This window comes from Phascolarctos cinereus, unplaced genomic scaffold (assembly GCF_003287225.1).
Source record: "Phascolarctos cinereus isolate Bilbo 61053 unplaced genomic scaffold, phaCin_HiC Scaffold_3;HRSCAF=262, whole genome shotgun sequence".
NCBI classification, from domain to species: Eukaryota; Metazoa; Chordata; class Mammalia; order Diprotodontia; family Phascolarctidae; genus Phascolarctos; species Phascolarctos cinereus.
Genome location: NW_027555736.1, coordinates 143,392,026 through 143,405,226, shown reverse-complemented (window position 1 = coordinate 143,405,226; position 13,201 = coordinate 143,392,026). Strand labels below are relative to the sequence as shown.

The 13,201-nt window shown below is 37.6% G+C and overlaps 1 protein-coding gene across 1 annotated transcript in view; it reads right to left on the bottom strand.

Moving 5' to 3' along the window:
- The window catches only part of SNX1 (sorting nexin 1), a 59,867-nt gene that overhangs the window by 33,876 nt on the left and 12,790 nt on the right, over positions 1-13,201 (bottom strand). Inside the window, exon 3 of the mRNA XM_020983684.2 lies at positions 2,327-2,435. Coding sequence (XP_020839343.1) covers positions 2,327-2,435 — 109 coding nt within the window. The remainder of the gene's footprint in view (positions 1-2,326; positions 2,436-13,201) is intronic.

The following is a 13,201-nucleotide window of genomic DNA, read 5'->3' as shown; positions in this document are numbered from 1 at the left end:
TGCACTGGTAGGAGATATCTCACTGGGAGTACTATTAAACTCAAAGATTGAGGGCAAAGCACACATTCTCTCTCTCTCTCATATAAGAGTGTACATGTACACATTCACATACACATTGTATAGTCAAACTTAAAGGACTGAGAATTTTTAGGTAACTTAAGTGACTTAGAAACTAGAATAAAGGGATTCTAAGTCCAGAATCCAAACAAAGTAAATACTCTGTAGATCAAGGAATTCAGATATTTAGGTATCTCCATTAAGGTCCAGACACTTAGCTGAACAAGATATTCTCTTTCAGTCTTTGTAGATCAAAGAAAAAGTTCTCTTATGGGCTAGGACTAAATGCCTTTCAGTTAGTGCTAAAAAGAAACCCAGCACTAGGATCCTGCAGTTTCAGCCAGTAGCTCAGATAATAAGATCCTAACATAGTGTTCAGGCCATTTAATGTGGATCATGTCTAGAAATAAGGTTGTAACCCCTGGTGAAAGTTGTGAAAAACATCCTTCAGCCTCATGAGAAACTAAATCTAGTCTGTAAGGGAGAAGATGAAGGAGAGAGTATACATTACAGGTCCAAAAAGATTCAAATAGCACGGAAAGAAAAAAATTACATAAAGACAGAAGAATTTGGGTGTTCTTTACCTAGAACAAGTAACCTTCTACCTGCAATAAGCTGAGGGCAGATAAACCATTTAGGTCTTAGTGTACTCCGTCTCAGCCTAACTGTTTAAACCCACATGCTATTACCTAGGTCAGAGTATAGATATGAATTTGGAAAGACTGTCAGTTCAACACCTTTAATTTTTAAAGCACTGCTCAGAAGCCTTTTAATTTGCTATTAATTTCTAGCTACAATCTATTTGAAAAGACTCAGAAACCAAGAATTAATAATAGTTTTCCTTTTCATTAATTTGCAAAGAATTTTATAAAAGTCTTCGGGGCTCTCTCCCAGAGGCTCTGGCAACCAACACTAAGTGGAAACAACAAGATCAAAGAATTCAATTAAATTGAAATTTAATTGAATTCAATTCACCATTATAGACATTGAAGAAATTACTAGGTTTCTGTACTTATACTTCACTGTAGGATTTTTAATATAGGTATCCCCTTTTTTGATTTTAAGAATTATTGTCCATATATTCTAATTGTGGTCATTATATCACAGTCAATTAAAAGTATATACCTAATAAAAAGCCTGTCTACCCCTCCATGTAGGTAGAAGATAATGGATAAAATTCAGACAGAAATTTTTTCCAAATACAAAAATTCTAGGATTTCAGATTTTCTTATATAGTAACATCACGTAAATGGCAAGGACCAAAAGCCAAGAATGGTACGCATTTTTCCCTACTGAGTTTCACAGGAAACTGGAAACAAAGGCAAAAGGCATTGACTTTTCTCACTTCTCCCCAAAAAGCATTTTAAGTTCCACAGATGAAACTGGTTAGAGAACTCTTAAAAATCTTGGTATAGATTCTAATATAACTCCTTTAAATCTCTGATGATTCTCAACTTGTCTTTCCTTCTTCATACCCATTAAATGTGGGTATTCCCTATGGGTTAGCTCCTGGGACACAGTTCTTTTCTCCATAACGTTCTTTCCTGAAGATTCCATAACTTCACCTCTGCCTGGAAGTGATAATGCCCACATTTATATCATCATTCCTGAACTTTTTCAAGCTTTACTCTCACACTTCTATTTGCTAAACATTTTCTACTTTGATAACCTATCACTTCAATTTCAATTTCTCTAAAACCTATCACCTACTTTCTCCCTAAGCCAGTTTTCCCTTCACATGCAATTTCTGTTACAGGTTTCAATTTCCCAGTCAGGATGAAAATCTTGTTATTTTTCCAACTTACTTCCTTCTACTCCCCAAGACACCAGGCACCAAATTTTGTTAGTTCTTCCTCGGCATCGTTTCTCATTTGTCCCTTTCTTTTCTAATATCATCACTCTAACTCAGTCTTCTCTTTGTTTATATCTAGACAGATGCAAAAGACTCCTAATCAGTCTTCCTGCCTCTAGCCTTTCCCTATCCTACTTATCCTGTACTCCTTTCATTTAGCATTTCATATTCTTATATATTGTCTTTACAATACTGTAAGCACTCTGAAGGTACAGACTATATCTTACAGTGCTATGCACTTAGCAGATGCTCAATAAATACCAGGTGTCCCAAAGTAACTTGGTTTGGTTCTAACTGAGCTGATAAGACTTCTGAGACACTTTGAATTGTTTTATTATAATTCAAGTCAGAATTCTGGTAAGGAAGACCAGGCCAAAACAACTTCCAGTGTAGCAGCCTTAAAGAGTTCACACTTACCTGCAAAGAGGTCTTGCTGATCTTGGTCCAGCTCTTCACGGACTCCGTTTTCTTTGGAGTTGCTAGTGACCGGTGGAGGGGATGCTCTCTTCAGTGACAGGGACTTACTCTGAAAGCAAAGAAATAGTTTGAGTAAATATTTCCATTAGGAACAGTAGTGATCTACCTAGAAGGTATGATACCCAAATGCTTATAATAACTCTCTTTAATTTCTCACAGGCTTTTTAGGAGACCAGCTGCATTACCATGAAGACAGCCAAACTTTTTATCTCCAACAAAATGAGCAATTCTTATAAAACAACCACCACTGCTGCTGTATACTTGTGCCTCTTAACTGCCTAACACACTCAACAGTTTCCTAATTACACAGTGCAATTGTGTATACCCATATGACAGTTCTGTCTAGAGATACTTTGCACAAGAACACCCGAATATATTTCTCGAATATGACCTTTAGACTTTCAAAATACTGATGATGTAAAGAACACAACATTAAAGCCTAGAATTCAGACTGTAATCCCAGATTACTATATGGCCTTGGGAAAATTACTCACAGTCTGTGAGATAACACTGGTTCACCTGACTAGGTAGGAATGTTGTAAAGTTTTATATTCAGCACAATTTCTATATCCTGGCTTCTCTTCCTAAGGGGCACATTTTTGTCCACGGTCTTTATTCAAAAAACAAAGTGACTGGGTACACCACAGCTGTGGTGTGTCCCTAAAATACTTTCAAAGTGAACAAAGCTGTACTGTTTAGACTATGAGCCGAGAGCTAGGAATTTTGCTTTAAAAGCTGGGAATACTATGTTACAAGGCTTTGAAGTTAAACAGTCTGAATCACTAAAAATGCTTATTGGGTCATCTGTTGTATAACATCCCTTTAAAAAAACTGAGGGAGTTTGTTCTGACAAATTAGGATGGTCCACTTTTCAGATAAAAGCCAACTAGCATGTCCACTGGATTTTCTATATTTGATTTACAAACAACCACATCCTTAATATCACCCACTGGGGGCAGACTGCTGCAGTTATTCAACCTTATACTAGTTTTACATGCACTTTTCCTCCTACGATAATCAAAAAGGATTCCAGTTACCTCGCTGAATGTGACTAACCACTACACACACAAAGAAACTGAAAAATTAAACAGCCCGTCCCCTCTAAGAGGAGACATTGTCCAGGAATACAATGATGCTAAGAGGGCAGTGTAGTATCACAGAAAGAACACTGGACCTGAGCTCAGGAGACCTGAATATCATTCCTTTTGTCACATGCTAGCTCACAGACCCTGGGAAAAGTCACATTCTTTGACCTTTAGTTTTCTCACCCGTCAAATACTGATAATACTTGAACTACTTATCTCATGAGGCGGCTGTGAGGAAAGTACTTTGTAAAACTTCTAATAAAAATGGGTCATTATTTTAGAAGAAGATAAAAAAAAGTCAGACAGCAGAATATAAAAGCATATGGGGTAAACAATGTAATGACATCTGGAACAAACTGAGGGTTAAGTATGTATTTTAAAGTAGCGATTGAGGAAGGGAAGATATAGGAAAGTTCCAATGAGAACATTCTTTTGGTCTCATTCACTGACACCAATTTCCCTGTACATACTGTACAAGGGGCAGCTTTGTAAAAGAAGTATCTTATAAGTCACAATTTCATGAGATCTTGTTATGTAGCCCATTGTTAGTAGCTTCCAGCTATATAACAAAAGGCTAACACAAGATGCATGTATTATTAATGAATAACAGAGCACAACAAAAACCCTTTACAACAGCAGAGAGAGATTTTGAGTAACAATAATGGAAGAATTTTTTGACCAATCTAATACTTATTCCTATGACCTCAAATTACTACTTGTTATATTAGTAAAACCAGTTTTCCCAGATATACTGTCTAAGGACCAAGGTAAATTTCCAAAGAAGAGCTTTAGAATGTTTAAGCCTTTCTTCGTACTACAGAGGGGAAAAAAGGCATCAGTGACTGAAGCAGGCCATATTAGACATGTTACAAACTGTTCTTTAAACCTTTTTGGGTCTCTTTGTAGGACGGGGACCTTAAAATGTAAAACCAGATTGACAAATTATCTCTAGAATTAAAACTGGTCCACTGAAGTTGAATCCTTCAATGACCATTCACAAGTGTATGTCTGCAGAACACTAGAAGAGATGGACAAGGTCCCTGCCTTAATGGAGCTTACAGTCTGGTAAATGGATACATAACTGACCAATACCTAAATGCATCAGAAAAAGTAAGACAAAATGATTAGTGGGATGGGGGCATGGCAGGAGAGGGTATGGCTGCAGGTGATCCTCTGGAGCACAAGAGTTTAAGAAAAGCAATTCTTCCTTTATGGGGTTATAATAGAGCCAGACTAATAGATATATTTAGATTTCCAACATTCTTCTGCCTTGTCTGTCTATTCTATAATTATAAACTTATTGCATAAGACTAGGGTTATTTCTTTTATGCTATATAATGCCATTTTAGAATTTAGAACTGGAAGGTACCATAGATCATCTGGCCCAACTCAATCATTTTACAGATCAGGAAATTGAGGATTAAAGAAGAAAAAGTGACTCACACATTTACAAAGTTAATAAATATCAAAGCCAAAATTTGAAGCCAGACGTTGATGCTAAATCTAGTGCTCTACTACACTATGCTGCTCTTCCCCCTCCCCCAACAACCCATTTAAGAAATCAAATGGACAAAAGTTAACGCACATAACACGTACAATTTGGGGTAGGACTGGGAGGGAAGGTTGACTCTGGCTCGCAATTTCAATAGCATAACCTCCAGCTGAAGAAATCCCTTCTAGAAGGACATAATGACAAATATCCTGTAACTTAGTCTTTTTTTTTTTTAATGTGAGGCAATTGGTGTTAAGTGACTTGCCCAGGGTCACACAGTAAGTGTCAAGTGTCTGAGGCCAGATTTGAACTCAGGTCCTCTTGACTCCAAGGATGGAGCTCTATCCACCGTAACTTACAGTCCTGCCTGGGACACTGACAAGTAATGATAGTCCAGTGAAACACACAACCTATACATCAGTAGGAGGACTTCAACTCAGGTAATCCATCACACCAGTTTAACTTTCAATCTGTGCATTATGCATTAAAACATCAAATACAACAGTTAATTCTCATTTCACTGAGAACTGCTAAATACAGAGCACTTGAATGTTTAAAGACAATGATAAGTCAGCAGAGTTTCCTCCCGTGGGAAGATTTGCTTTTTCAGCTTGTTCAGATGAACATTTATTACAAAAATGTTACTATTCCTTTGCGTAGAGATTACTCTTAACTGAGGAGCAACAAGCCAGGGCTGACTGAATCATCTGGTAGAACACTATGCAATGGAAAGAATCAAAATAACATGGACTTTTAGGGATATGAGAGACCTGAGAAGTCTTCTAGTATGGCCCTTTAATCTTACTGTTTTTAGGCTGTTCGCTAAATCAGATTTTAATGAAACCATACCATGCTGGTAATTAGTATAAAACTACTGCCAGGGATCAGGAGACAGTAAAACTCTCAGTCACCAAGCAATCATTAAGCACTTACTATGTTCGAAGCACTGTACTAAGTGCTGAGGATTCAAAGAAAGGCAAAAATAGGGTCCTTGCCTTCAGGGAGCTCACATTCTAAGGGGAGAAGACAACAAGCAAACAATTATACACACACAAAATATATATAGAGAGAATAAATCAAAGGGAAACTCAGGGAAGGCACTCGTAGTGGGGGGATAGGGAAAAGCCTCCTGCATAAGGTGAATTTAGGCTGAGCCTTGAAAAAGGCCAGGGAAGCCAGGAGGCGGAATTGAGAAGAGAGCATTCCAGGAGAGGAGGATATCAAGTAAAAAGGCAGGGATTCTGGAGATGGAGTGCTCTATGCAACGTACAGCAAAAAGGTCAATGTTGCTTGAATGTAGAGAATGTGGTATAAGAAGAATGGAAAAAAAGAGTAGAATAAGGAGTGGCAGGGTAGTGAAGAGTTTTAAATACCAACCAGAACACTTCGTATTTGGTCCTGGAGATAAGGAAGAGTCAATGGGAAGTGAGGTTTGTGATAGCTGAGGTAGCCTGAAGGTGGGAGAACTTAAGGCCGAGAAGTCAACCAGAAGGCTTCTGAAATAGCTCAGGCAGGAAGGACTGAAGACCTCTACCAAGGCAGCAGCTGTGTGAGTGGAAAGAATAACATAAGTATGTTCCAAAAGTTGAAACAACAAGACACGGCAACAGAATAGATATGTAGGGTGAGTGTGAGTAAGGAATCAATGGCATTGAGACTATAAGCCTGGGTGACCAGGGTGAAGGTATTCTGAAGAGGAACAGGGAAAACTGGTAAGGGAGAGCTTGTGGGGAAAACCTGTCTGCTTTAGACATGTTGCATTTGAGGTACCTACAGGATAACCAGTTCAAGATGTTCAAAGGGTGGCTGGTAATGGGAAAACAGAGCTCAGGAAAAAGATAAGGCACACAGGTCTAAGAATCATCTATATAGAGATAATGAAGCTGATGAGTCACCAAGCAAGACTGTATATCAGGAGAAGGCCCAGGACAGATCCATAAGGGACATTCTCACATGACATGGATGAAGATTCAGCAACGCAGACTGAAAAAAGGGGTCATATTAGTAGAAGAACCAGGAGAAAGCAATTCACACAAACCTAGAGAAGAGAGAATTTCCAGGAGAAAATGGTGATCAAAAGCTGTAAGAAGGATAAGGACTGAGAGAAGGCTATTAGATTTGGCAATGAAGAGACCACAGGTAATTTTGGAGAGAGTAGTTTCAGTTGAAAGATGGGATCTGAAGCAAGACCATAGAGGATTTAGAAGCAAATAAAAGCAGAAACGGAAGCACTCAATGTAGACAGCTCTCTCAAGAAGTTTAGCCAAGAAGAGGAGGAAAGATACAGGATGATAGGATCAAGTGAAAACTTTTTAACACTGGGGGAGCGACCAGTCTGGAGATAGTAGATAGCAAAGGACTCAGTTGAGATTATGTAACAAAATTTTAGTGGACCCAGTCAGCGTTTCACGATTTTCTCCAGTTCTTTTTAGTAGCACATGAATAAGATAAAAGGAAGAATAAAGAAGTTAGTGGGAATAATCAAGGGTTGCAGTTTGTCAAGGTATGACTGGCAGTAAGTCACAGAAGGGCAAGGGATTAAAGCAGGGGCTCTCTCTTTTTTTTTTTTGTGGGTGAGGTAATTGGGGTTAAGTGACTTTGACTTGCTCACAGTCACACAGCTAGTAAGTGTTATGTGTTTGAGGCCGGATTTGAACTCAGTTCCTCCTGACTCCAGGGTCAGTGCTCTATCCACCAAAGCAGGAACTCTTAAGTGGGGTCCACAGACCTTCAAGGAAATTTTTGGATAGATTTCAGAGGGTCTAAGAATTTGGATAGGAAAAAAATTACAATTCCATAAAAATGGTTTTCATTGTACTTTATGCACTTAAAAACATTACTCTGAGAAGGGGTCTATATGAGACATCCATGACACCAGCAAAGAATTCTTGGATTATAGTAAAGAAGATAGTGTAGAGATGAAGTGTTTCACTAGGAGGTTGAGACAGGGAAGGCAAGAGAGAGTATAGCTAGTGCAGGGGCAATGGTCTGTAAAAAAAAATCAAAGGTGGAGGGACCGGAAGTAATCTAAGAATGAAGAACTGGTTCAAGGGTCACAACGAATAAAGAAAGATAGAAATGGTTAAAGATTATTAGATAAAAGAATTTTAGAATTTAAGAACATGTAAGTGTAATACTTCTGGATGATGGTAAGATCAATGACAAGCCCATCATTAAGTAAAGCAAAGGTAACGGGAATTAAGTAGATGAGGAAGTAGAAAGTTAGTCTAGTTGAGGGGGCATCATATTGATGTATGCTGATGTACCCCAATATGAAGGCAGGAGTTGGGATGAAGAGAAAGACTCTGAGCCAGACCCTGAACTCAATGAGGAAGAAAGAACAACATTCTCCTATTACACTAAGAATGGAACCTGTAATGAATCACTCACTGTCCAAGTATTCACTTGAGCTTACAGCATTACATTTTGGCTACAAAATGAATACTAGTGTGTCCCAAATGATAAGGACCCCAAAGAAAAAGACCTATTTTACTGAGCCACTTTATAATATAAGAATTTCAAGTTAACTCTTCTCTCTTATCTTCCTTCTCCATTGACTACTTCCTATATAACCGCAGAGAGGCTCTGGTCTAAAAGAAACAAACAAAAATCATCCAAAACCTTTTTTATTTTACTATCAGACTTCTTAAACTTCCTGGAAAAAGTGGTTCACACTCCATGACTTCACTTCTTCACCAACTGTCCTCTTTAATTAACCCCGTGTAATTTGACTTTTACTTAAGACCATTCTACTCTCTACTTTGCTCTCTGAAGGTCACTGAAGCCTCCCCTAATCACCAAATCCAAAGGCTTTATCTATTCTCAACTTTTAATTCCTTTGAACGAGTTAACACATTTGAATTCCTCCAGGTAAAGGATATTCTCTTGGCTCAAGGGACAATCATTCTTTGGTTCTAACTGCAAGTGAAGCTTCTCAAGATTCTTTTTCTGACCTTCATTCCTCCCTAAACTCTTCATTGGTAATCTAATTCCTCTGACTTCAACTATCATCTCTGTTGCTGACTTTCAAAATACATATCCCCAAAACTTTACACAATGACAACAATATTATGAAGAAAAACTCTGAAAGATTAGAATTCTGGTAAATCATGAGTCCTGAGGACTGAACATATGATACTTCACTCACTTAAGTGCACAACAAATCGTACATTTTCTGGACATGACTAATGTGAGAATGTTTTACAGGAAAATGTGTATTTTTATGAAGGCTTAATTTTTCATTTTTAAAAACTCTTCAATGGGCAGTGGAGGTAGGTAATAATTGTTTATAAAAATAAATTCATTTTAAAAATCAGCCCTGATCTTTTTTCTTGATCTCCAACTTTTATCTCCAAATGCCTGTGAGACAACTCTCCCTGAGACAAATCTCCCTCTAACACCTCAAACTCAACATACCTAAAATTGAATTTCTCATCCTTCTCTCTAAATTGTTCAAACTTCATCATTTCTATCAGCAGTCCCGCCATTCACCCACTCTCCAATGTTCAAACCCATGGCGTATGCTTGATTCTTCCTTTTTTTAAACCAAATTTTTATATGTTTTTATCACTGAAAATCCACTTACTCTCCCTCACACCTCATCCAACCCCTACTGAAAAAGAAAGAAATAAAATTCCTTGTTACAAGCAGGAACAGGCATACCTCAGAGATATAGCAGGTTGGGTTCTAGACCATCATGATAAAGCAAATATCGCAATCAAGTGAGTCACATGAAATTTTCTGGTTTCCCAGTGCATACAAAATTTATATTTACACTATGCTATAGTCTATTAAGTGTGTAATAGCATTATATCTAAAATAAAAATGTATATACTTTAATTTAAAAAGACCTAATTGCTAAAATTGCTAACCATCACCTAAGCCTTCAGCGAGTCATAATCTTTTTGCAGATGGAGGGTCTTGCCCCTATGTGGATGGCTGCTGACTGAGCAGGATGGTGGGTGCTGAAGGCTGGGGTGGCTGTGGAATTTCCTAAAATAAAAGAATAATGGCCACATTGCTTGACTCTTCCTTTCATTTGAACACTTAGGCCATTGTAGGGTTATTAACTGGCCTAGTTTCAATATTGTGTCTCAGGGAATAGGGAGGCCTAAGGAAAGGGAGAGAGGCGGAGAATGGCTGGTCAGCAAATCAGCATTTATTGATTAAGTTCAAGTTCTCTGTCTTATATGGGCACAGTTTGTGGTGCCCCCAAAAAATTAAAACAGTAACATTGAAGATGATTGATCGCAGATTACCATAACAGATATGATAATAATGAAAAAGTGTGATGAAATATTGCAAGAATTAACAAAATGTGACACAGACATGCTGTGAGCACATGCTACTGGAAAAATGGTACCTACAGATTTGCTTGATACAGGGTTGCCACAAACCTTCAATTTAAGCAATATCTGTGAAGCGCAATAAAATTAAATATGCCTGTACTGACTCTTCCTTTTCCCTCCCTTTATAGTAGATAGAAGTCTGTACCTAGAGTTAAGAAAACAGTCCAAATCTGGCCTCAGCCACTTACTAGCTGTATGACCTTGGGCAAGTCACTTAACCTCTGTTTGCCTCAGTTTCCTTAAAGGTAAAATGAGAATCATAACAGCATCTACCTCACAGGGTTATGGTCAGGGTAAAATGAAGAGGATTTGTAAAGCACTTTTCAAATATTAAAATACTATATAAAGTTAATTGTTATTGTTAATATGATTATATCTTGTCAATTCTACCCCTACAACATCTCTCATATCCACATCCTCCTTTCTTTTTCCATTACTACAACCTTAGCACGAGTCTAGGTAATCACCAACCTAGACAACTGCAATAGCCTTCTACCGGGTAGTTGGTTATTCCTCTCTTCTCCAATCCATCTACTTTCAGCTCAATTCTCTTTATGCATATCTCTGATCACATCACTTCTACCCTCAAAAATCTTCAGTGGGGGCAGCTAGGTGGTGCAGTGGATGGAACACTGGCCCTGAAGTCAGGAGGACCTGAGTTCAAATCTGGCCTCAGACCAGACACTTGACACTTACTAGCTGTGTGACCCTGGGCAAGTCACTTAACCCCAATTGTCTAAAAACAAAATAAAAAATAAAAAAAAAACTTCAGTGGCTCCCCAATACTTTCTGAGCAAAATTCAAATTTCCTTACCTAGCATTTGAGATCTCCTATGACTTGGTATCATACTGCATCCAGCCTTATCTTATATTGCTCTCTATCACATCCTACTTTCCAGTTAAACTGGATTGCTCCATTCCTGGAACATGGCTTGTGCTTTCCTGCCCAAATGTTTACAATGTTCCCTATGCCTGGAATTTACGCCCTTCTCACCTTTCAGAGGTGGGGAATCTGCAGCCTCAAGACCAGATGTGGCCCTCTAGGTCCCCCCAAGTACAGTCCTTTGATGGAATCCAAACTTCACAGAACAAATCCCCTTAATAAAAGGATCAGTTGTGTAAAACTTGGACTCAGTCAAAAGGCCACACCCAAGGACCTAGAAGGCCACATGTGTGTGGCCTCTCAAGGCTGCAGGATCTACAACCCATCCCTGCAACTATTAAATTTCTATCCATTTATTAAAGCCTTCCCTGTACCACTGTTATTACTTTCTATTCTCTAGTCTCATATAGCATTTTGTTTTTTAACTCTCCACTAACTTCAGCACACAATAGCATCTGTATGTATATTCTCTTTTAGTCACTAGGTCAATAAGCATTTATTAAACACCTGCTATATGCGAGGTACTGTGCTAAGTTCTCGGGCTACAAAGAGAGACAAAAGAGAGTTCTATGCTTGAGGAGCTCACAGTATAATGAAGGAGATAACATACAAGCAAATATGTACAAACAAGCTATATACAAGATAAACAGGAAATAATTAACAGAGGGAAGACACTAGAATTAAGAAGGAAAGGCTTCCTGTAGAAGGTGGGATTTTAGTTTATATATCAGATTACATAAACCATAAAGGCAAACAGGGACTCTACTCTGATAAACTTCCTATCTCCAGTAGTACCTAGCATAATCTACTTCCTACCATTCTTTGTTTAAAAAAAAAACCAAACAGGGTGGGAGGATACAATGTTTTTATTAATGATAATTCCAGCTTGTTAATTGAAGAACTCAAGCCTCAGGGCCTGTCTAGCTAGAAACAAGACTGAATTACCATATTAATGTACAGAGTATTTATTTTATATAATTAAGATCACAGTTAACATACAGTATCTAAGTGAAAACAGTAAGTAATGAAAACAACCTAGGATGGATAAAGAGAATTTTAAAAAAATGATATAAAATTTGAGCAATAGATAGTATCAATGTTATACTAATTTAATATTTACATAATTACAGTTTAATATAAAAAATAATTTACCTCATGGTAACAGTACATTAATTATAAATTCATATAATATTAGATTGTTTAGAGCTCTTATACAATGAATAATTTGTTCAGAGTAGCTTGCTAAATCAAATTTATAATTATCAATACAAAAAAAAGCAGTTAAATTTTCAAAAAGTGGTCCTATGTGTGGGCACATTCACACATTCCCATCCACAAAAGGAATGTGAAATTGCTATTTGTAATACATGAAATAAGAAAATATATGCTGAACATGACAAAATGGGCAGAAGTATTTCTAAAAGTAAGTTTTGCTTTGAGGTTTGGTATGCTTAAAATTTATTAGAATGTGAGCTTCAGATACATTTTAAGTCAATTGGCTTAAGTCAGGGGCAGGGAATCTGCAGCCTTGAGACCTCATGTGGCCTCTAGGTCCTCAAATGCAGTCCTTCAATTGAATCCAAATTTCACAGAACAAATTCCCTTAATAAAAGGATTTGTTCTGTAAAACTTGGCCTCAATCCAAAGGCCACTGCCCAGGATCTAGAAGGCCACATGTGGCCCCAAAGCCACAGGTTCCCCTGGGCTTAAGTTCTTTATCCTTAAACAAAACAACTTAAGCAGAATGAAAAAACACCAATTTAAACTACAGTAAATAAAGCCAGGGAATGAATACTTTAAAAAGTGGTTGTCTGATAATTCCATTGGGGAGTTCAAGCACCTATGTATAAATCATTAGAAAGCAGAGACAGTCATGTCAGGCTACAAAGATAAGCATTCAGATTAATTATAATAGGTAATCAGAATTATTTTAGATTGGGAAGAAGCCTGGCAGATACTGTAATTCAACCCCTTAACTTCATAAATAAGGAAATTAAAGCCTAGAGG